At 49.6% G+C, this 25,780-nt stretch overlaps 1 protein-coding gene across 1 annotated transcript in view; it reads right to left on the bottom strand.

Moving 5' to 3' along the window:
• Positions 1 to 25,780, bottom strand: part of ankrd24 (ankyrin repeat domain 24) — an 84,965-nt gene that overhangs the window by 55,687 nt on the left and 3,498 nt on the right. The window contains exons 2-7 of the mRNA XM_070860893.1: positions 24,808 to 24,938; positions 21,725 to 21,813; positions 17,951 to 18,015; positions 9,168 to 9,225; positions 8,044 to 8,114; positions 4,625 to 4,731 (exon numbers count right to left, since the gene is read on the bottom strand). Of these exons, the coding sequence (XP_070716994.1) occupies positions 4,625 to 4,731; positions 8,044 to 8,114; positions 9,168 to 9,225; positions 17,951 to 18,015; positions 21,725 to 21,813; positions 24,808 to 24,938 (521 nt within the window). The remainder of the gene's footprint in view (positions 1 to 4,624; positions 4,732 to 8,043; positions 8,115 to 9,167; positions 9,226 to 17,950; positions 18,016 to 21,724; positions 21,814 to 24,807; positions 24,939 to 25,780) is intronic.

The following is a 25,780-nucleotide window of genomic DNA, read 5'->3' as shown; positions in this document are numbered from 1 at the left end:
ATTCAAGGACCCTCCCTTCAATGCCGCCTATCACGCCTCCTGCTGGCCTATAGGTCCCGCCCGCGTTCGCTCACGGGAGTCCCGCCCGCGAACTACTCATGAAACGTACACTTAAAACTCGGCTGTCTCTCATTCATCCTGTCCTGTCAGACATTGTTGAGGGCAAGCGCCAGTCCAAAAATGAGTGCCATGACCGTAACTCAAAGGGGAGATGGATAGAAACCGATGACCCTGTATTTGTTCTTAATCACGCTGTGGGGCCCAAGTGGCTTGAGGGTACTGTAATTGGTAAAGAGGGGAATAGGGTCAGTGGTCAGACTTAACAATGGACAGATATGCCGCAAGCATCTGGACCAAGTAAAAAGGTTCAGCATGGACACTGAGGAACTTGAGGAAGATCATGAGATGCTACCCACACCACTGCCAGTGAATGAGCAACAAGAACATTCAGCAGCATGCACAGTCCCTGCGGTCAGCCCGGATGAGCCGGAATCACCACAGGTGACAAAGACACATGCCAAGGCTCAACAACCAGAGCCCCAACTGCGACGCTCCACGAGAGAGCGTCGACCGCCTGAACAACTCAATCTTTGACCCAAAGACGTTGGGGGGGGGGGGGGGGGAGGTGATGTCATGTATGTAACCTTCATGTAACTGTAACCTTCATGTAACAACATTGTATACACCCCTAAGAAATGCACACCTTGACCACAGGGGGTGAACTTGTGGGAGACACTCCTCACCTGGTCATCCAGGTATATAAAGGGAGGTCCCACACAGGGTCATCACTTCTTGGTCCTGTGAATAAAGGTACAGGTCACAGAGTGACTTTGTCTCCAGTATGTGCCTCGTGTTGATTTGCAGTAGAGTGTAAGGACTTAACACTCTCCATACCCCGTGATCCCTTTAACCGTAAGGGCCATATCTAACTCCCTCTTGAATATATCTAACGAACTGGCCTCAACAACTTTCTGTGGTAGAGAATTCCACAGCGTAACAACTCTCTGAGTGAAGACGTTTCTCCTCATCTCGGTCCTAAATGGTTTACCCTTTATCCTTAGACTGTGACCCCTGGTTCTGGACTTCCCCAACATCGGGAACATTCTTCCTGCCTCGAACCTGTCCAATCCTGTCAGAATTTTATATGTTTCTATGAGATCCCCTCTCATTCTTCTAAATTCCAGTGAATATAAGCCTAGTCGATTCTGTCTTTTTTCATATGTCAGTCCTGCCATCCCGGGAATCAGTCTGGTGAACCTTCGCTGCACTCCCTCAATAGCAAGCCTGTTCTTCCTCAGATTAGGAGACCAAAACTGTACACAATATTCCAGGTGAGGCCTCAGCAAGGTCCTGTACAACTGCAGTAAGACCTCTCTGCTCCTATACTCAAATCCCCTTGCTATGAAGGCCAACATGCCATTTGCCTTCTTCACCGCCTGCTGTACCTACATGCCAACTTTCAATGATTGATGAACCATGACACCCAGGTCTCGTTGCACCGCCCCTTTTCCTAATCTGCCACCATTCAGATAATATTCCGCCTTCCTGTTTTTGCCACCAAAGTGGATAACCTCATATTTATCCACATTATATTGCATCTGCCATGCATATGCCCACTCAGCTAACTTGTCCAAGTCACCCTGCAGCCTCTTAGCATCCTCCTCACAGCTCACATCGCCACCCAGTTTAGTGTCATCTGCAAACTTGGAGATATTACACTCAATTCCTTCATCCAAATCATTGATGTATATTGTAAATAGCTGGGGGCCCAGCACTGAGCCCTGCGGCACTCCACTAGTCACTGCCTGCCATTCTGAAAAGGACCCGTTTATCCCAACTTTCTGCTTCCTGACTGCCAACCAGTTCTCTGTCCACGTCAGTATATTACACCCAATACCATGTGCTTTGATTTTGCACACCAATCTCTTTTGTGGGATCTTGTCAAAAGCCTTTTGAAAGTCCAAATACACCACATCCACTGGTTCTCCCTTGTCCACTCTACTAGCTACATCCTCAAAAAATTCGAGAAGATTTGTCAAGCATGATTTCCCTTTCATAAATCCATGCTGACTTGGACCGATCCTGTCACTGCTTTCCAAATGCACTGCTATTTCATCTTTAATAATTGATTCCAACATTTTCCCCACTACTGATGTCAGGCTAACCGGTTTATAATTCCCCGTTTTCTCTCTCCCTCCTTTTTTAAAAAGTGGTGTTACATTAACTACCCTCCAGTCCATAGGAACTGATGCATCCACTATTTCTAGGACCACTTCCTTAAATACTCTGGGATGCAGACTATCAGGCTCTGGGAATTGATCGGCCTTCAATCCCATCAATTTCCCTAACACAATTTCCTGACTAATAACGATTTCCTTCAGTTCCTCCTTCTCGCTAGACCCTCGGTCCCCTGATATTTCCGGAAGGTTATTTGTGTCTTCCTTAGTGAAGACAGAACCAAAATATTTGTTCAATTGGTCTGCCATTTCTTTGTTCCCCATTATAAATTCACCTGATTCTGACTGCAAGGGACCTACATTTGTCTTCACTAATCTTTTTCTCTTCACATATCTACAGAAGCTTTTGCAGTCAGTTTTTATGTTCCCAGCAAGCTTCCTCTCATACTCAATTCCCCCCTCCTAATTAAACCCTTTGTCCTCCTCTGCTGAATTCTAAATTTCTCCCAGTCCTCAGGTTTGCTGCTTTTTCTGGACAATTTATATGCCTCTTCCTTGGATTTAACACTATCCGTAATTTCCCTTGGTAGTCACGATTGAGCCACTTTCCCCGTTTTATTTTTACTCCAGACAGGGATGTACAATTGTTGAAGTTCATCCATGTGATCTTTAAATGTCTGCCATTGCCTATCCACCGTCAACCCTTTAAGTATCATTCGCCAATCTATTCTAGCCAATTCACGTCTCATACCATCGAAGTTACCTATCCTTAAATTCAGGACCCTAGTCTCTGAATTAACTGTGTCACTCTCCATCTTAATAAAGAATTCTACCATATTATGGTCACTCTTCCCCAGGGGGCCTCGCACAACAAGATTGCTAATTAGTCCTTTCTCATTACACACCACCCAGTCTAGGATGGCCAGCCCTCTAGTTGGTTCCTTAACATATTGGTCGAGAAAACCATCCCTAATAGACACCAGAAATCCTCCTCCACCGTATTGCTACCAGTTTGGTTAGCCCAATCTATATGTAGATTAAGGTCGCCCATGATAACTGCTGTACCTTTATTGCACGCATCCCTAATTTCTTGTTTGATGCTGTCCCCAACCTCACTACTACTGTTTGTTGGTCTGTGCACAACTCCCACTAGCGTTTTCTGCCCTTTGGTATTCCGCAGCTCCATCCATACAGATTCTACATCATCCAAGCTAATGTCTTTCCTTACTATTGCATTAATTTCCTCTTTAACCAGCAACGCTACCCCACCTCCTTTTCCTTTCTGTCCATCCTTCCTGAATGTTGAATACCCCTGGATGTTGAGTTCCCAGCCTTGGTCACCCTGGAGCCATGTCTCCGCAATCCCAATTATATCATATTCGTTAATAGCTGCCTGCGCAATTAATTTGTTCACCTTATTACGAATACTCCTTGCATTGAGGCACAGAGCCTTAAGGCTTGTCTTTTTAACATACTTTGCCCCTTTAGAATTTTGCTGTAATGTGGCCCTTTTTGCTTTTTGCCTTGGGTTTCTCTGCCCTCCACTTTTACTTTTCTTCTTTCTATCTTTTGCTTCTGCCCCCATTTTATTCCCTCTGTCTCCCTGCATCGGTTCCCATCCCCCTGCCATATTAGTTTAACCCCTCTCCAGCAGCACTAGCAAACACTCCCTCTAGGACATTGGTTCCGGTCCTGCCCAGGTGCAGACCATCCGGTTTGTACTGATCCTACCTCCCCCAGAACTGGTTCCAATGTCCCAGGAATTTGAATCCCTTCCTTCTGCACCACTCCTCAAGCCACGTATTTATCTTAACTATCCTGCTATTTCTACTCTGACTAGCACGTAGCACTGGCAGCAATCCTGAGATTACTACCTTTGAGATCCTACTTTTTAATCTAATTCCTAGCTCCCTAAATTCAGCTTGTAGGATCTCTTCCCGCTTCTTACCTATATCGTTGGTAGCTATATGCACCATGACAACTGGCTGTTCACCCTCCCTTTTCAGAATGCTCTGCAGCTGCTCCGAGACATCCTTGACATTTACACCAGCAAGGCAACATACCATCCTGGAGTCTTGATCGCGGCCGCAGAAACTCCTATCTATTCCCCTTACAATTGAATCCCCTATCACTATAGCTCTGCTGTGCAGCAGAGCCACCCATGGTGCCATGAACTTGGCTGCTGCTGCCTTCCCCTGATGAGTCATCCCCCCAACAGTACCCACAACTGTATCTTCGGAAGTTTTATTGTGTAAAAGGAGCTATGTAAATGCGATTCAGTACAACAGCGGCCCATTGGTGTTGCAGAATGCTTTAGGAAGCCCTGAGAATGTGATACCATGCTTTTAATGCAGGTTTTTACTCATTGCCCACTCACCACACTTTACCTCCCTTCCTGTTGGCGAGCAGTGGCTTGCGTACTTTGGCAGCTGACAGACACATCTCACCTTCCCTGTTTGTCACTGCTGTTGACATCTCCTCCTCTTGCAATCAGGCACCTGCACATCTCGTAGTGGCTCATCTGTGCGGCCAGAATTAGTGGGGTGCAGCCATCCTGCAGCGACGAGAGAGAGAAAATACGTCACCCACCCAGCGCCAAGACAACGACCAATGTTGGGCCCTCCGACCTCCCCTTGGGCCCACGGACCTCCCCTTGGGCCCTCCGACCTCGCCTTGGGCCCTCCAACCTCCCCTTGGGCCCATGGACCTCCCCTTGGGCCCACTGACCTCCCCTTGGGCCCACTGACCTCCCCTTGGGCCCACTGACCTCCCTTGGGTCCACTGACCCTCCCTTGGGCCCTCCGATCTCCCCTTGGGCCCACGGACCTCCCCTTGGGCCCACTGATCTCTCCTTGGGCCCACTGACCTCTCCTTGGGCCAAATGACCACTCCTTGGGCCCACTGACCCTCCCTTGGGCCCTCTGATCTCCCCTTGGGCCCACTGACCTCCCCTTGGGCCCACTGAACTCTCCTTGGGCCCACTGGCCTCCCCTTGGACCCTCTGACCTCCCCTTGGGCCCACTGACCTCCCCTTGGGCCCACTGATCCCCTCTTGGGACCACGGACCTCCTCTTGGGCCCACTGACCCCCACTTGGGCTTTCTGACCCTCCCTTGGGCCTACTGACCTCTCCTTGGGCCCTGCGACCTCCCCTTGGGCCTTCTGACCTCGCCTTGGGCTCTCCGATTGCCCCCCCCCCTTGGGCCCACTGACCCCACCTTGGGCCCACTGATCCCCCCCTTGGGCCCTCCGACCTCCCCTCGGGCCCTCTGACCTCCCCTTAGGCCCTCTGACCTCCCCTTGGGCCCACCGACCTCCCCTTGGGTCCACCGACCTCCCCTTGGGCCCTCTGACCTCCCCTTGGGCCCACCGACCTCCCCTTGGGCCCTCTGACCTCCCCTTGGGCCCACCGACCTCCCCTTGGGCCCTTTGACCCCCCCTTAGGCCCTCTGACGCCCCTTGGGCCCTCTGACCTCCCCTTGGGCCCTCCGACCGCCCCCCCCTTGGGCCCTCTGAACCCCCCTTGGGCCCTCTGACCTCCACTTGGGCCCTCCGACCTCCACTTGGGCCCTCCGACCCCCCCTTGTGCCCACCGACCCCCCCCATGGGCCCTCCAACCCCCCCTTGGGCCCACTGACCCCCCCTTGGGCCCACTGACCCCCCCTTTGGCCCTGTGACCTCCACTTGGGCCCTCCGACCCCCCCTTGGGGCCACCGACCCCTCCCTTGGGCCCTCCGACCCCCCCTTGGACCCACTGACCTCCCCTTGCACCCACTGACCCCCCCTTGGGCCTACCGACCTCCCATTCAGACAGTGCTGGGTGTGAATACCAGGCGTCCCTGTCCTTCAGGTGAGCTGAACTCCAGTGGGCAGAGATCCCGCTCCGACAATCTTGTCTGCAAAGCTGGGATATTACAAACGGATGGATTTGAAGGGGAGGAATTCTAAACGTTACACATTGTGGTGTTTCTCGCCTTTCGTGAGTTTGTTATGTTCTAGAACTGTTAGGGCCAGCCCAGACTGACATTGTGTGGAGAATATTGCCCTCCTGTTACTTCAGGAATGGATTGTAACTTCTGAGACAGTCCTGCAGCCGCTCGATGAACGTTTTGTAAAAGGAGCTGTTAAAGTGACAGCAGCAGGGATAGCTATCGTCCTCGGTTCTTGGAGCAGCCAGGGACAGCGCCTGTCACATCCTCAACTCTTGGGCAGCCAAGTAAAGCCCCAAATCCGCTGTCTTTGCAGTACAAGCCCACCATCCGCCTGAGAAGGGGGCTCAATAATGGGCCAGGTCCCATCGTCCCTTCCCCTTACACAGGTTCTAAACAAGGGGACCGGCATCAGGGGCGTCATGGTCAGGGTGGGGGCCTCCCAGCCCAGGAGTTGCACCCTCCCCAGTCTGTGCATCCACTGGCAGGCTAAAGCACCCAGCGAGGTGGGGCCCAGGAACAGGGCTGATCATTGATATTGTTGGAACATTTGGAGGTACTTTCCGATCCTTATAAACATTCCAAACGTTCTCAGCTAGGCTCGGGGCTTCCCCCAGCAATTGGGGCAGATATCCACCAGGAATCTGGGAATCATAGAGAAATTACAACACAGGAGACCCTTCGGCCCATCGTGTCCGCACCGGCCGACCATGAGCTACCCAGCCTCATCCCACTTTCCAGCTCTCGGTCCGTAGCCTGTGGGTTACGGCTCTTTATGTACACATCCAAGTCCTTTTTAAATGTGGTGAGGGTTTCTTCCTCCACCTCCCTTTCAGGCCGTGAGTTCCAGACCCCCACCACCCTCTGGGTGAAGAAATGTTTCCTTATCACCCCTCTAATCCTTCTACCAACTACTTTAATCCGTGCCCCCTGGTTGTTGACCCCTCTGCTAAGGGAAATAGGTCCTTCCTATCCACTCAATCCAGGCCCCTCATAACCGATACACCCCAAATAAATCTCCCCTCAGCCTCCTCTGTTCCACAGAAAACAACTCCAGCCTATCCATTCTTTCCTCATAGCTATAGTTTTCCCGTCCTGGCAACAGTCCCGGAATCCCAGCTCCTCCCGACAGGCGGGTGCCCGGGACACTCCCTAACCGTGAGAAGCTCCTCGCCAGAAAGACGGAAGTTTCCCCACTGACTGCACGTACGGCTGGATTGGGGGCCGGAGATTCCGGGCGCACTCGTCCACAGCACTTACACACTTGGGTCACCGGGTCATCGGGACACCGAGTCACCGGGTCATTGGGTCACTGGGTCATCGGGTCATCGGATCACCGAGTCACCGGGTCATCGGGTCATCGGGACACCGAGTCACCGAGTCATCGGGACACCGAGTCACCGAGTCACCGGATCACTGAGTCATCGCTTCACCGAGTCACCGAGTCATCGGGACACCGAGTCATCGAGTCACCGGGACACCGAGTCACCGGGTCATCGGGTCACCGGATCACTGAGTCATCGCTTCACCGGGTCATCGAGTCATCGGGTCATCGAGTCACCGGGTCATCGGGACACCGAGTCACCGGGTCATCGAGACACCAGGTCATCGTGTCATTGGAACACCGAGTCGCCGAGTCATCGGATCATCAGGTTATCGAGACACTGGGTCATCGGTTCATCGAGACACCGGGTCACTGGGTCATCGAGATAAATGACCAATCCAAGATAATGACTCCCCTTAATGAGGGAACTTCAAATCCCCAGTTTTCAATTTTGGAAGTCTTTTCATACATTTGCAATCTGGAGGTTTGAATGCCCCCCGGCCCTATTTTAATGCAGTTAACCCAATACTAATAACCAGAAACAATTGATCCTCAGTTTCACACAGTCTGCCGTTCAGTCAATCCGCAGAGGGTAGCTAATAAATGTTACTTACATCGTCACGCACATTTAAAGGCCCCTTGAAATCGCACAGTGTCTGAACACAGGAAAAACTCCCACTTGTAGCTGCAACAAGACAGAGGAAAACAAAAGATCTTGTAAGCACTGACAACATGGTTACATTAACATGCTCACAGTGCGAACCTGAACTGAAATATCTGCCCCTCAATAATGTGTGGAGACGGCAGAAAGGACTTCACTTTTATTGCAGTTGTTTGGACGAATGAGAAATGGATCTGTCCTTTTCCTGATACAGGAGGATTCATCCTGATTCTGATCCTGGTACAGGAGGATTGATCCAGATCCTGGTACAGGAGGATTGATCCTGATCCTGATCCTGGTACAGGAGGATTGATCCAGATCCTGATCCTGGTACAGGAGGATTGATCCAGATCCTGGTACAGGAGGATTGATCCAGATCCTGATCCTGGTACAGGAGGATTGATCCAGATCCTGGTACAGGAGGATTGATCCTGATCCTGATCCTGGTACAGGAGGATTGATCCAGATCCTGGTACAGGAGGATTGACCCTGATCCTGATCCTGGTACAGGAGGATTGATCCTGATCTGATCTAGTCAATGCCCCCCCTTACACCCCCTCTGCCCCATCTTCATTTCTTCCACCATCTCCCGTCCCCTCCCAGGACGTACCATTGAGCTGTTGCTGCAGGGACAAGCGGCCCGACATTCATCGTCTTCCAATGATTACTGAGCCCGGAGGTCCAGTTGCAGGGTGGTCTCGGGCCTCCCAGGTGGGCGAGCGCTCCCTGCCCAGACCTGGGTCCGGGACCGAAAACCTGCCAATTCAGGTGAATTTCCATCCCCTTTTCCCCTTCGCACAGTCCCCAGCTAAGACAGCCTACAGTACGGCCTGCTCCTCTTGCCAGCTGCCACCTGGCCATTCACAGCGAGCAGGAAGGGCCCAGAGTCATGGTGCCTCTCTCTGCCCTGCCCACGCTTCAGGCCCGAGCAGAGAACGGCAGGTGTTGGGCACAGCCCCTGAACCACATTCCACGGGGGTCCCCGCTCACTATTATCAAACGTCTCACATTGCAGGCTCACTGTCAACACATTCACACAGGCGGGAGCAAAAGATGGCGGCTTCGAACGGCACTGACCTGCGTGATGTAACGCAATCCTCCCAAAACTGTCAACTGCATTCACTGGGCATTTTTCCTAAAGACAGAAAGACTTGCGTTTATATAGCGCTTTCCGGACCTCAGGACGTCCCAAAACACTTTACAGTTAATGAGATTCTTTTGAAGTGTAGTCCCTGCTGTAATGTAGGAAACACAGCTCCCAATTTGCGCACAGCAAGCTCCCACAAACAACAATGTGAGCATGACTAGATCATCTGTTTTTGTGACGTTCGTTGAGAGATAAATGACCCGCTTTCTAGAAGCCTCAACCACAGTCTGCTTCATAATTTTAAATACTTCACCATACCGTCCGCCAATCTGCGTTGTTCTAATGAAAACGATCTCCATTTTTCAAGTCTCTCTTTGTAAAAGAAAGATTTGCATTTATGTAGTGCCTTTCAAGACCACCGGACGCCCCCGAGCGCTTTACATGCAATGAAGTACTTCTGAAGTGTAGTCACTGTTGCAATGTGGACAACACAGCAGACAACTTGCGCACAGCAAGCTCCCACAAACAGTGATGTGATAATGACCGGATAATCTGTTTTTGTCTTTCAATTTCCTTGTGGCAGGCAGCATCAGAATGAGAATGCGTTGTTCCCTCTCTGGAGACTCGACATCCCTCCTGTCGTATGGAGCCTGATACTGCACGCAGTGCACTAACCGAGCTCTAACCGAGGTTTCATATAGGCTCATCATTGGCTTTTATATTCAATGCCTTTTGAGATAAAACCTGGAATTCGATTAGATTTTGTACGGCCTGGCCAAGCCGAGGTGCTGCCGTTCATGTCCTGGCAACCTGTATCATGAAACCGCTCTGCTGTTCCACAGTGTCCAGCCTGCTTCCAGTCACAGTATCATTACTGCTGTTTATTTCACCCAAAATATATCACTTCACACTCACTGACACTGAATCCCATCTGTCACTTTTTAAGCCACTCCCCCATCTTATCGCTAATCCTCACAGCTTCCTTTGGTCTTTGTAATATATTTGCTTCATGGGTTCTTTACTTAAGAATTCATAGCAACACATTGCTATTAAGAACCAGTTGGTTTATTAGCGAAGGTTTAACAATCACACGAGACATTACCAGTTCATCCACCAGGCTCACAACCACCTGCCCCATCGTGGATCCCCCAAACCCAACTGGCCGGAGTTTTATTGAGTCTTGTGAACATCACGTGACTGGCTTAGCCACTCCCAACTCAACTGCTCTACCAACCTGTGAGCATCCTCACAGGTGTATACATTACAGTCTTGCAAAGAGTTAAATATACCTCCTACCTTGGTATCATCTGCAAATTTCCAAACCACTCCCTCTAGTCCTGTATCTAAATCATTGATGTACACAGTGAAGCAAAGTGGCCCTAGAACTGAACCCTGGATACCACTACCCACTCTCAACCACTGGGAAAAACCCTCCTAACTCTTCCTCGTTCCTCCCTTCTAACCATTGTTCCCAGTCAGTTTGCCCTCCTCCGCCAATTCCATCCCCCTTAATGTTCTCCAAGCTTTATTGTGGCATGTTTGCCCCTCCTGGCCACACAAAAATATTCTAGTCCATTCCCCCTTCCCCAACCCACCCCCCCCAACACCCCCCGGCCCCACCACACCACACCACTGCCCCCCCCCCACACCACTCCCCCCCGGCCCCACCATACCATCCCACTCACCCCGCCCCCGGCCCCACCACACCATCCCACTCCCCCCCGCCCACCTCCCCACACAACCCCCCCCGCTCCGCACCCCGCAACGCGATTGCCTCCCCCCCTCACTTTAATAACATAAGCAATAGGAGCAGGAGTCGGCCATTCGGCCCCTCAAGCCTGTTCCGCCATTCAATAAGATCATGGCTGATCATCGACCTCAACTCCACTTTCCTGCCCGATCTCCATATCCCTCGATTCCCCAAGACTCCAAAAACCTATCGATCGCAGCCTTGAATATATTCAGAGACTCAGCATCCACAGCCCTCTGGGGCAGAGAATTCCAAAGATTCACAGCCGTCTGAGTGAAGAAATTCCTCCTCATCTCAGTTTTAAATGGCCGACCCCTTATCCTGAGACTGTGACCCCTGGTTCTAGACTCTCCAGCCCGGTGGAAACACCCTCTCAGCATCTCTCCTGTCAATCCCCCTCAGAATCTTCTTTATTTCAATGAGATTCTTCTAAACTCCAGAGTATAGGTCCATTCTGCACAATCTCTCATCATAGGACAGCCCTCGCATCCCAGGAATCAATCAACAATCAACACGGGAATTTCTGGCTGGACTCCACAGGGATTTCCTGCCCCTCCCCCGACCAGCCCATGGATATTATGCAGATGTGGCCTGGCCTTGTAAATGACTCAGGCCCTCTTGCCCAGGGCATCACACAGGGGGCACAGCACCCCCCCCCACAACATCCCACCCCACTCCCCCCACCCCACTCCCCCCACCCACCTCACCCCCGCAACCCACCTCCCCATCACCAACCCACCCCACCCCCACAATCCACCCCACCCCCGCAACCCAACCCAACCCCCACAATCCACCCCACCCCGCAACCCACTCCACTCCCCCCATCCCCGCAACCCACCCCACCCCCCCCGCAACCCAACCCCCTCATCACCAACCCACCCCACTCCCACAATCCACCCCACCCCCTGCAACCCAACCCACGCCCCCACCCCCCCACAATCCACCCCACCCCCCCCCGCAACCCAACCCCCTCATCACCAACCCACCCCACCCCCATCACCAACCCACCCCACCCCCACAATCCACCCCACCCCCGCAACCCACCCCACCCCCCCCACCCCCCCACAATCCACCCCACCCCCGCAACCCACTCCACTTCCCCCACCCCCGCACCCCACCCCACCCACCCCGCAACCCAACCCCCTCATCACCAACCCACCCCACCCCCACAATCCACCTCACCCCCGCAACCCAACCCACCCCACCCCCCCACAATCCACCCCAGCCCCGCACCCACCTCACCCCTCCCACCCACCCACCTTACCTCACCCCTGCCAATGTACGCCCAAAGTCATACACCTGAAACACGATCCTTGCAAAAGTCCTCCTAATCTATATTACTGACTTGGATGAAGGGACCGAGTGTAATGTAGCCAAGTTTGCTGATGATACAAAGATGGGTGGGAAAGCAAATTGTGGGGAGGACAAAAAAAATCTGCAAAAAAATTTATATATTTCTAATCTCCATCTACGAGGAATGACGGGTCACTTTAAATTTAATTACATTCATAGAATCATAGGCCGAGATAATATCGGAGCAGTTAATCTGTTCTACAACGAGGCTTGATTTTTCATTCCCAGATGTCTACATAGGAACAAGCGCTGGCCATTCAGCCCCTCGAGCCTGTGCCACCATTCAACTCGATCAAGGCTGGTCTACCCGAAACTCCATTTACCCGCCTTGATTCCGAATCCATTAAGACCCACGCCTAACAAAAGTCGATCAATCTCGGTTTTGACATTTTCAATTGACCCCTGGCCTCAACAGCTTCTTGGTGGAGAGAGTTGCAGATCTCCCCTAGCCTTTGTGTGAAGAAGAACTTAGCTGTAATTTTAAGGTTATGCCCCCGTGTTCCGGACTCCCCCCACCAGGGGGAATAGTTTCCCTCGATCTACTACTCTTATCATCTCCGACACTTGAAATCAATGGGGTTGAAAATTGGGAGACGATCCACCGCTCAGCAGCACATCACCTCCGAACAGCCTGTACAAACTTCAAACAATGAACAAAGTGATTCCCAAGTCTCCAACACACATACCTGTACAAGGTGAGGACTACAACAAGAACGACTTGCATTTATATAGCGCCTTTGATGTGGTAAAACATCTCAAACCGCTTCACAGGAGCACTACCAAACAAAAATTTGGTACAGAGCCACAAAAAGAGCCACTAGGACAGGTGACCAAAAGCCTGGTCAAAGAGATGGGTATTAAAGTGCGACTTAAAGGAGGAGAGAGAGGCGGAGAGGTTTGGGGAGGGAATTCCAGAGTTGGGGGCCCAGGCAGCTGTCGGCACAGCCACCGATGGTGGATCGAAGGAAATGGAGGATGCACAAGAGGACGGAATGGAAGAGCGCAGAGATCTCGGATGGTTGTAGAGCTGCAGGAGGTTACAGAGCTAGGGAACATAAGAACATAAGAATTAGGAACAGGAGTAGGCCATCTAGCCCCTCGAGCCTGCTTCGCCATTCAATAAGATCATGGCTGATCTGGTTGTGGACTCAGCTCCACTTACCCGCCCTCGCCCCGTAACCCTTAATTCCCTTATTGCTTAAAAATCTATCTATCTTTGACTTGAAAACATTCAATGAGCTAGCCTCAACTGCTTCCTTGGGCAGAGAATTCCACAGATTCACAACCCTCTGGGAGAAGAAATTATTTCTCAACTCGGTTTTAAATTGGCTCCTCCGTATTTTGAGGCTGTGCCCCCTAGTTCTAGTCTCCCCCACCAATGGAAACAACCTCTCTGCCTCTATCTTGTCTATCCCTTTCATGATTTTAAATGTTTCTATAAGATCACCCCTCATCCTTCTGAACTCCAAGGAGTAAAGACCCAGTCTACTCAATCTATCATCATAAGGTAACCCCCTCATTTCTCGAATCAGCCTAGTGAATCGTCTCTGTACCCCTTCCAAAGCTAGTATATCCTTCCTTAAGTAAGGTGACCAAAACTGCACGCAGTACTCCAGGTGCGGCCTTACCAATACCTTATACAGTTGCAGCAACACCTCCCTGCTTTTGTACTCCATCCCTTTCGCAATGAAGGCCAACATTCCATTTGCCTTCCTGATTACCTGCTGCACCAGCAAACTAACCTTTTGGGATTCATGCACAAGGACCCCCAGGTCCCTCTGCACCACAGCATGTTGTCATTTCTCCCCATTCAAATAATATTCCCTTTTACTGTTTTTTTCCCCAAGGTGGATGACCTCACACTTTCTGACATTGTGTTCCATCTGCCAAACCTTAGCCCATTCGCTTAACCTATCCAAATCTCCTTGTAGCCTCTCTGAGTTCTCTACACAACCCGCTTTCCCACTAATCTTAGTGTCATCTGCAAATTTTGTTGCACTACACTCTGTCCCCTCCTCTAGGTCATCTATGTATATTGTAAACAGTTGTGGTCCCAGCACTGATCCTTGTGGCACACCACTAACCACTGATTTCCAACCGGAAAAGGACCCATTTATCCCGACTCTCTGCTTTCTGTTCGCCAGCCAATTCTCTATCCATGCTAATACATTTCCTCTGACTCCGCGTACCTTTATCTTCTGCAGTAACCTTTTGTGTGTCACCTTATCAAATGCCTTTTGGAAATCTAAATACACCACATCCATCGGTACACCTCTATCCACCATGCTCGTTATATCCTCAAAGAATTCCAGTAAGTTAGTTAAACATGATTTCCCTTTCATGAATCCATGCTGCGTCTGCTTGATTGCACTATTCCTATCCAGATGTCCCGCTATTTCTTCCTTAATGATAGTTTCAAGCATTTTCCCCACTACAGATGTTAAACTAACCGGCCTATAGTTACCTGCCTTTTGCCTGCCCCCTTTTTTAAACAGAGGCGTTACATTAACTGCTCTCCAATCCGCTGGTACCTTCCCAGAGTCCAGAGAATTTTGGTAGATTATAACAAATGCATCTGCTATAACTTCCGCCATCTCTTTTAATACCCTGGGATGCATTTCATCAGGACCAGGGGACTTGTCTACCTTCAGTCCCATTAGTCTGTCCAGCACTACCTCCCTAGTGATAGTGATCATCTCAAGGTCTTCCCTTCCCACATTCCTATGACCAGCAATTGTTGGCATGGTTTTTGTGTCTTCCACTGTGAAGACGGAAGCAAAATAATTGTTTAAGGTCTCAGCCATTTCTACATTTCCCATTATTAAATCCCCCTTTTCATCTTCTAAGGGACCAACATTTACTTTAGTCACTCTTTTCCGTTTTATGTATCTGTAAAAGCTTTTACTATCTGTTTTTATGTTTTGCGCAAGTTTACCTTCGTAATCTATCTTCCCTTTCTTTATTGCTTTTTTAGTCATTCTTTGCTGTTGCTTAAAATCTTCCCAATCCTCTAGTTTCCCACTAACCTTGGCCACCTTATACGCATTGGTCTTTGATTTGATACTTTCCTTTATTTCCTTGGTTATCCACGGCTAGTTATCCCTTCTCTTGCCGCCCTTCTTTTTCACTGGAATATATTTTTGTTGCGCATTATGAAAGAGCTCCTTAAAAGTCCTCCACTGTTCCTCAATTGTGCCACCGTTTAGTCCTTGTTTCCAGTCTACTTTAGCCAACTCTGCCCTCATCCCACTGTAGTCCCCTTTGTTTAAGCATAGTACGCTCGTTTCTGACACAACTTCCTCATCCTCAATCTGTATTACAAATGCAACCATATTGTGATCACTCATTCCGAGAGGATCTTTTACGAGGAGATCGTTTATTTTTTCCTGTCTCGTTACACAGGACCAGATCCAAAATGGCTTGCTCCCTTGAAGGCTCTGTTACATACTGTTCTAAGAAACAATCCCGTATGCATTCTATGAATTCCTCCTCCAGGCTACCCCCTGCGATTTGATTTGACCAATCGATATGTTGGTTAAAATCCCCCATAACTACTGCCGTTCCTTTTTCACATGCCTCCATTATTCCCTTGATTATTGCCCGCCCCACCGTGAAGTTATTATTTGGGGGCCTAGAAACTATGCCGACCAGTGACTTTTTCCCCTTACTATCTCTAATCTCCACCCACAATGATTCAACATTTTGTTCATTGGAGCCAATATCATCCCTCACAACTGCCCTGATATCATCCCTTATTAACAGAGCTACCCCACCTCCCTTCCCTTCCTGCCTATCTTTCCGAATCGTCAGATACCCCTGTACGTTTAATTCCCAGTCCTGGCCACCTTGCAACCATGTCTCTGTAATGGCCACCAAATCATACCCATTTGTAATGATTTGTGCCGTCAACTCATTTACTTTATTTCTAATGCTGCGTGCATTTAGGTAGAGTGTTTTCATCCTAGTTTTTAAACCATGATTTTTAGTTTTGACCCCTCCTGCAGCCCTTTTATATTCAGTGGCCCTTTTTGTTTCTTGCCTTTGGTTTCTCTGCCCTCCACTTTTACTCATCTCTTTTCTGTCTTTTGTTTTTGTCTCCTTTTTGTTTCCCTCTGTCTCCCTGTATTGGTTCCCATCCCCCTGCCATATTAGTTTAACTCCTCACCAACAGCACTAGCAAACACTCCCCCTAGGACATTGGTTCCGGTCCTGCCTAAGTGCAGACCGTCCGGTTTCTACTGGTCCCACCTCCCCCAGAACCTGTTCCAATGCCCCACGAATTTGAATCCCTCCCTGCTGCACCACTGCTCAAGCCACGTATTCATCTGTGCTATCCTGCGATTCCTACTCTGACTAGCACGTGGCACTGGTAGCAATCCCGAGATTACTACTTTTGAGGTCCTACTTTTTAATTTAACGCCTAGCTCCTTAAATTCGTCTCGTAGGACCTTATCCCTTTTTTTACCTATGTCGTTGGTACCAATGTGCACCACGACAACTGGCTGTTCTCCCTCCCTTTTCAGAATGTCCTGCACTCGCTCGGAGACATCCTTGACCCTTGCACCAGGGAGGCAACATACCATCCTGGAGTCTTGATTGCGGCTGCAGAAACGCCTATCTATTTCCCTTATGATTGAATCCCCTATCACTATCGCTCTCCCACTCTTTTTTATGCCCTCCTGTACAACAGAGCCAGCCACGGTGCCATGAACTTGGCTGCTGTTGCTCTCCCCTAATGAGTCATCTCCCTCAACAGCACTCAAAACAATGTATCTGTTTTGCAGGGGGATGACCAGATGGGACCCCTGCACTACCTTCTTTGTACTACTCTTCCTGCTGGTCTTCCATTCCCTAGCTGGCTGTGGATCCTTCTCATGCGGTAAGACCAACTCACTACACGTGCCACTTATGTCATTCTCAGCATCGTGGATGCTCCAGAGTGAATCCACCCTCAGCTCCAATTCCGCAACGCGGTCCATCAGGAGATGGAGGCGGATACACTTCTTACACATGTAGTCGTCAGGGACACCGGAAGCGTCCCTGAGTTCCCACATGGCACAGGAAGAGCATATCACGTGACCGATCTCTCCTGCCATGCCTTAACCCTTAGATACCCTGAAAGGACGAAGCCGTGGGGAGATTTGACCACAAGGACGAGAATTTTAAAGTCGAGGCGTTGCCGGAGTAGGAGCCAATGTAGGTCAGCGACCACAGGGGTGTTGGGTGAACGGGACTTGGTGGGGGTTAGGACACGGGCAGCAGGGTTTTAATTGAGCTGAAAGGAAGTTGAGTTGAGAGGAAGAACAGAACCTATCCAATAGATTTGCAACACGACACTCTCTGTTGCCGTGCAGCAGATGGCAGACGCTAGCAACAACTGTGACACATGAGTAAAGGTGTGGGGCCCTGAAATGCACACCAATTCTAGAATATCCAATGTACAGGATGCGAATGGGCCAATAAACCGTGTCACTGCTGGGGGCCCAGTCTAAGGCGGGCCGATGCCTTCCATCCAGGGAACCTTCCAGTCCCTATCCATCCTGGAATACAAGGTCACTTGTGATCTTAGAATAGGAGTATCTCAGAATCACGAGCTGCTCCAGATTTGCTGTGGTGTTTCCCAGTACTGCCTCTTTAATATGAACAAGGATTATCGTGGAGTGCTCATACCTGGAGGAGTCTCTTCACACACTGATGGTGCCCGTGCTTCGCGGCCAAATGTAACGCATTCAACCCTAGGTAGCAACCAGAGACACACGTCAGATACACAGAACGGAGTTTGTTCCCAAAACGCGTTCCCTGCAAAATAGACATCTGGCATTTCATCTCCTCGGTGTGCTATTTTTAGTACACCACTTAATTTGTTTGCATTAAACCCCTTTGTGCCATTTGAACACGGTCATTAATCTGTTTATGCAACCCACCTGTAACATTACAACAACAACTTTTATTTATATGGCATCTTTAACGTAGTAAAACATCCCAAGGTGCTTCACAGCAGTGTTAGAAGACAAAAACAGATCAATTCGACACAGAGCCGCATAAGAAGAATTTAAGGCAGGTGGCCAAACGTTTGGTCAAAGAGCTAGGTTTTAAGGAGCGTCGTAAAGGAGGACGGAGAGGAGGAGAGGTTTAGGGAGGGAGTTCCAGAGCTTAGGGCCCAAACAGCTGACGGCACGGCCACCGATGGTTGAGCAGTTATAATCAGGGACGCTCAAGAGGGCAGAATTAGTAGGGTTGTGAGGCTGAAGGAGATTACAGTGATAGGGAGGGGTGAGGCCATGGAGGTATTTGTAAACAAAGATGAGAATTTTGAAATCGAGGCGTTGTTTAACCAGGAACCAATGTAGGTCAGCGAGCACAGGGGTGATGGGTGAGCAGGAAATGGTGCGAGTTAGGATACGGATAGCCAAGTTTTGGATCACCTCTAGTTTACATAGGGTAGAATATTGGCGGCCAGCCAGGAGTGCTTTGGGATAGTCAAGTCTAGAGGTAACAAAGGCATGGATGAGGGTTTCAGCAGCAGATGAGCTGAGGCAGGGGTGGAGATGGCCGATGTTACGGAGGTGAAAATAGGTGGTCTTAATTATGCTGCGGCTATGTGGCCGGAAGCTCATTTCAGGGTCAAATGTGACACCTAGATTGCGAACAGTCTGGTTCAGCCTCAGACAGATGCTGGGGAGAGGGATGGAGTCGGTGGCTAGGGAACGCAGTTTGTGGCAGGAACCAAAGACAATGGCTTCGGTCTTCCCAATATTTAATCCAAACATTCCAGATCCTAACAACTCGCCGTGAAAACAAATTTATCCTCACCTTCCCGCTGGAATCAGTGAGTCCTCTGGTTACTGGCCCTCCTGTCTGTGGAAACAAGGGCCCAGGAATTGAGGTCGGAGGCTCCCTATGGGCGGATGCCTGCGACCTGAAGCATTTCTACCAATTCATCTGGTGGTCCGGGAGGTTCGTGGACGTGTGGGCCACATGTCCCAGGGACGTAAGCGCTTCGTACACGCAGGCCGGCCCAACCAATCCAAGCAGGGGGATTCCCATTCATACGTATGGTGATTGCGTATATACGGAACTACCCAGAAGTATGAATGGGAACACCCAAAAAACACACAAGCACTTAAAATATATATTTTTTAAATATCACATATTTAAAATTAATTAAAATGGAATTTAATTAATTACTTAAAACCAAAACATTTAGAAAAATAAATTTACATATTTTAAAGGGTTTAAAAATAAACTTACCATATAGGATTTAAACTGTTTAAATTATTGAAAACATTTTATTTTTCTGTCCTTTAAAAGTCTTATGCTGATAAAAGCCTTACGCCTGCTTTTATCAGTCGTAAGACAGTCGCTGGGCAGCAGTTAGGCAAATAGCCGAACGTTCCGCCTGCGGAGGCCTTTAACTTCCGGATGTGTGCAATCTGTCAGAAGGATTCTCGACAGATCGCAAGTTCCGGATTTAGGGGCAGGCGCTTTGTATTCCTAAACCTGGAAGCTCCGGGGCCCCTACAGGCACGTGCACACCTCGGGGACCAATTCAGGGACAGTTTCTCCGTGTTTACTCTGTCAAAACCCTGCATCATTTTCAACATTTCTATTAAATCTTCCATGAACCTTCTCTGCTCCAAAGGGCATCATATCAGAAACACGCCGTGATTGTTTTTCTCTGCCATGAGCTCAGGGGTGCTGAGGCCAACAGTAGTACCTGTGGCACTGTCCCAGCTCACATTATCAAACTCAGACCGTGGGTCAAAGCTGGGACCTTCCTGGTCTCTAACTCAGTACCGCGGCAGACAGTGCAATGGGGAACTCAGGCACATAGGGCTGGACTTTCCGGTCTTCTGCACTCCGCGTTTCGCCCCGGAGCAGCGGCAATGGCGGGGGTGAGGTGTTCTGGGAGGGCGGTCAGCCCCCAGCGCCCCGTGGTGATCCTCGGGTCCAGTTTAGCGGCGGCGCGGAGCAGAACTGCCCGGAAGGGCTGCATTCGGTGTTCAACGCCCCTGGTTACGACAGCGGCACATGTTTGAGCTCCGCCCTGCAGCACGCCCCGCACTGACTACCTGGGAAATCAGGGCGGTCCCACCATCCCGACAGCGGAGAGGTGAGTGATGGACTCCTGAGGTAAACGTGATTGTTTCTTCCTTTAATTTTTTTAGCGATTTGTGTTGTGGTGGTGTGGGCAATGTTTTGGGAATGTTTTTGTGTTTTTTTTGAAGGTTCCCCCCCCCCCCTCCACCCCCCGCCCCAGGTGTCTCTCGGAGCGCTCCCGGCCCGGCTCTGTAGCTCGGGAGTTTCCCACGATAATGTCCCGAGAGAGGTGTACAACGCCTCCCTTAGTGCTGCACCCCTTGACTCAGGGCCCACCTGCCCAAACTTACCCACTGAGGCGCAAACTGTTCCCGGGCGCTAACTTTCCCGCCCGCCGCCATTATCGCCCCTGAAACATCAAAGCCGAAAATCCAGTCCGTACCGTTTAACCAAACTACCACTGAAGATTTGAGCCTGTTACTGATCTTTGTGCGTGAATAACAAAAACACTGAGGTGTGTGTCAGAACTAAACAAGAATCAATAATGTCTACTGTTACATTAAAGCAGCAACCAGAATGATGATATTGTTATGTAGCAGAGTGACTTGTACAGCGGGGGGGTTGAATTTCCCCAAGGGTCTCCCAATCGTCCATCGTAAATTGGGCGCAAGATCTGCGGAGACCCCGGAGAAACAGTGCAAGTGGTGATTGGGAGATCCCCCCCCTCTGCCCCCCTGCTCAGAACTCCCAGGGCTAGAAATTCACCCGCCTGTCGATACTTGTTTTTTAATGTCATTTTTGTTAAAAAATAAAAATAAAAATGTTGCCATTTTTTAACGGGGTAAATTTGCCCCCAATATACGCCCAATATAACATTCAGCATTGCTGGAGGATTCGTGTTGGAACCCGCTGTCCTGGCTAACTTTACGCGAGGCTGATATCGCCAAAAATATAGGGGAGAGAACACCAAAAAAAATTCCAAAAATAAAAAATCAGAAAACATTAACAAAAACCTTAAGTAATCAATCGCTGAAAAATTTTTTTTAAACTTTAACTTACCTTTTTTGCAGGTCTTCCTACTTACCGATGTTTCTAAGGCGTCAACGCCTGCCTTTCTCACGCGCTGTTTGTTCACCCGAGAACCGGTTCACCGAACGGACACATTTCGGCAGTGCATTTTTTTTACGTGTGGCAATCCGCTTTTTGGCGATATTTCAAAACCGCCATTCTTAACTTTTGGAGAATTTTGTTGGGTTTCTTCTAACGACAGAAAAACACTTTTAACGTAAAATAATCGAGTTAAAACGTGCGTTAGGCTGGCTAATTTCTAGCCCCCAGATCTTACAGCGCCATCTCGGTGCAAAAGGGTTCTGCCAGAAAACGCTGTGAGTGTGAAACGTTTACCTGAGCCATCGAGTGCGGTGATGTCCACCCCATGTGACAGGATTACCTCCAGACAGTCCACGTGACCCTTCATTGCTGCCAGGTGGTACCTAAGGTAGAGACGGGCAGAGCTGCTGAATTAACGGCAGGGGCATAGAATACAAAAGCAAGGAAGTTATGCTAAACCTTTATAAAACACTGGTTGGGCCTCAGCTGGGGTATTATGTCCAATTCTGGGCACCGCACTTTGGGAAGGATGGCGAGGCCTTGGACAGGGTGCTGAGGAGATTTGCCAGAATGGTTCCGGGGATGAGGGAATTCAGTTATGGAGAGACTGGAGAAGCTGTGGTTGTTCTTCTTAGAGCAGAGAAAGTTAAGAGGAGATTTGATCGAGGTGTTCGAAATCATGAAGGGTTTTGATAGAATAAACCGGGAGAAACTGGTTCTAGTGGCAGGTTCCAGTAATGCTGCACGCTCGGTAACCAGAGGACACAGATTTAAGACAATTGGCAAAACGAACGAGAAGGAGATGACGAGAAATGGTTTTACGCAGCGAGTTTTACGATCTGGAACGCTCTGCCTGACAGGATGGTGGAAGCAGATTCAAAAGTAACATTCAAAAGGGAGTTGGATATCTGGGGAAAGAGCAGGGCAGTGGGGCTGATTGGATGGGTGTGATGGGCTGAATGGCCTCCTTCTGTCTATTATTTTATGCTTCAAAGGTGATCTCCCTGTTGTCACTGGGCAACAGCTGGCAGCGGTTTGACTGAAATTATCTTTCAGAACAGGACTGGTGGAGACTGCGATGTGCTTGGCTCAAGGAACAGTACTAATGTAACATTTAACGCTGGCCTTTAGCTGGTATGAAAGCAGTCTCCATTCTAACTGCCCAACATCAAACATGCGGGGCTTTGGACTAACCAAGCCAGCTGCATTGGCCCTCATTCCTCAAATATCCCCTTAACCTTCTTTGCTTTCAGGAGAACAACCCCAATAATCCCAATCTTGTGCACAGGATGCAAATGTGACAGCAATTAAATGTTGATGGATATGGGAATGTAGCAAAAGATAAATGGGCCCATATGTCACTTGCACACACAGCAAGGGAAGGCTAATGTTAAACGATCAATGATTTAACCTCACAGTCAATAATCTGCTGGCAGACGGCGTGAGTTTTCAAATCATCGTGTGCCAGGATTTCCAGATCCACCTTTGACTGATAATCAGGTTTTCAGGGAAGAAGTCACAGTGTGGCGTTAACAACACTGTGGCCCCGCGGGATAGTTACAGGGACCCGGGGTGGGAGCCGGAGTGCATGGTTGCAGGGGGGGACACCCGGAAATCCCAGGAATTCAGAGGTCCTGCCTAATTTAATGGAAGGACCTTGTTATAATTTTAAAATTAGGTTTCCTGGATTTACAGGATTGGCAGCTGGTGGGGCGGGAAATCCTGCGGTAGAGGTGGGGATGGTTCGCGGCAATTGGGATTGGACAGGTGGGGCGGACTGGCAAATGAGAGGGAGAGAACGATCCTGGGTTGAAGGGGAGGGGTCGGCAGATCCCAGATTGTAGGCGGTTCGGACGATCACCGGTTGAAGTGGGGGGGGGGGGGGCTGTTGGACCGGCAGTAGGGAGGGAGGGAGGGAAAGATCATGGGTTGGAGTCTCGGGATCGCGTGTTTGAGGGGGGGTGGGGGTCACCGATTGTGGCAGTGTGGAGGAGCTGCGATCGGCAGAAGGTTTGTTCGAGGGGCCGGGGGGAGCACTCCTGCACTTACCTGCCTGATCTGGCTGCTCACACCTCCGTTTAGCTGCCGGGTTTTCCCGAGCCCAGGGAAACCTGGCCGGCCAGCCTTAAATGATAATCCGGCTCCCAATTGCAGTGCAGGATCCTGATTGCAGTATGATGGTGAAATGATGGAGAGCGGGGCACAGGAACGACACGCAACCCGCCATCGTACAAACAGCAACAGGAGCATACGTGGGGGGGAGGTTAGGGCGCCTTTTGGGATTATTCAATTCTTAACCCCTCGCCCGCCCGTCGTGAAGGGCAAACATCAACCCCAATCTGTCTGTATAATATTTCAACGTCGCCTATTTTAATAAGTGTGGCAACGTGTTTATTCTGAGTGGGTTTAAATGCCTTTATTAAAACAACAGGCAACAGAATATTGTACAAATGTGTTATCGTGCCTTTTATTAATGTCGCACACAGTGGGGTAGATTGTGGTTTGTGCGATTGTGTAAAACAGGCGATGCAGAATCAACAGCCGGTTTGACACCTCTCCCGACATTATTTCCACTGACAGGAGTTCTGTGGACGGTGTTGGTCTCCTTACCCGAGCAAGTATATACAGATACAACGTCTGAAATCCGGAAGCAGTCTCCATTCTAACTGCCCAACATCGCCTCCGCTTGCCATCTTGGCCACCTCAAAAATGTCCGGTTTTCAGACAATTCCGGTTTTCGGAATTCCGGATAGTGGACGTTGTACCTGTACTTGCCTTAGAGGGAGTGCAGCGAAGGTTCACCAGACTGATTCCTGCGATGGGGGGATTGTCCTATGAGGAGAGATTGAGTAGACTAAGCCTATATTCTCTAGAGTTTAGAAGAATGAGAAGTGATCTCATTGAAACATATAAAATTCTAAGGGGGATTGACAGGGTTAATGCTGAGAAAATGTTTCCTTGGCTGGGGAGTCTAGAACCAGGGGTCACAGTCTCAGATTAAGGGATCGGCCATTTAGGACTGAGATGAGGAGAAATTTCTTCACTCAGAGGGTGGTGAAGCCTTGGAATTCTCTACCCCAGAGGGCTGTGGAGGCTCAGTCTTTGAGTAAATTCAAGACAGAGACTAATATATTTTTGGATATTAAGGGAATCAAGAGATATGGGGATAGTGCAGGAAAGTGGAGGTGAGGTAGAAGATCAGTCATGATCTCAGTGAATGGCGGAGCAGACTCGAGGGGCCGAATGGCCTAATCCTGATCCTAATTCTTATGAAGTCCACCCCACCCTCTGCCAGTTTTTATTCTGTTGACTCCCGTACAATTGGGCCCAACGGTTTAAAGAAACATTTCTTCAGATACAGAAAGTTGGGGACTTACGCTGACCGGCCCTCGGTGTCGAGCTTTGTCGTGAGAAGAGTCCTTTTGTTAAGCAGCGAGGCCACTCTCTCCGGGTCACTGCTGTCCACAGCCTGCAGCAACTTCTCGTCATATTTACTCCAGTCCTGGCTCTGCAAAGGTGCACAATCATTAAGGAAAGAAAGAACTTGCATTTATATAGTGCCTTTCACAGTCTCAGGGCGTTCCGGAGCGCTTTCCGGCAAGGAAGTACTTTTGGAGCGTAGTCAGACATAATGTAATGTAGGAAACGCGGCAGCCAATTTGTGCACAGCAAGCTCCCACAAACACCAATGAGACAATGACTGGATAATCTGTTTTTTAATGATGTTGCTTGAGGAATAAATATTGGCCCCAGGACTCTGGGAATAACTCCCCTGCTCTTTTTCGAAATAGTGGCCGTGGGATCTTTTACATCCACCTAAGAGAGCAGGTGGGGGCCTCGGTTTAATGTCTCATCCGAAAGACGGCACCTCCGACCGTGCAGCACTCCCTCAGCACCGCAGTGTCAGCCTGGATTTATGGGCTCAAGTCCCTGGAGTGGGACCTGAACCCACAACCTTCTGACTCACAGGTGAGAGTGCTGCCCACTGAGCCACAGCTGACATCGCGGATGCTCCTCTTACAGACTTTTTCCAACATGTTTCTGTCTGGATCATCGTTTTCGATAACTCCACGCTGGAACTTTCAGTTGCGACACTCCCGATTCTAAAGTATTGTGTCCAATTCTGGGCACCGCACTTTACGAAGGATGTCAGGGCCTTAGCGAGGGTGTAGAGAGATTGACCAGAATGGTGCCAGGGATGAGGGTTTTCAGTTATATGGAGAGACTTGAGAAGCTGGGATTGTTCTCCTTAGAGCAGAGAAGGTTAAGGAGAGATTTGATGGAGGTGTTCAATATCATGAGGGGTTTTTAATCGAAGAACTCATTCAAATTATATGAGAAGGAATTGTT

This window comes from Pristiophorus japonicus, chromosome 18 (assembly GCF_044704955.1).
Source record: "Pristiophorus japonicus isolate sPriJap1 chromosome 18, sPriJap1.hap1, whole genome shotgun sequence".
NCBI lineage: Eukaryota > Metazoa > Chordata > Chondrichthyes > Pristiophoridae > Pristiophorus > Pristiophorus japonicus.
The sequence above is the reverse complement of the archived record's forward strand: the minus strand, read 5'-3'. Positions and strand labels throughout refer to the sequence as shown.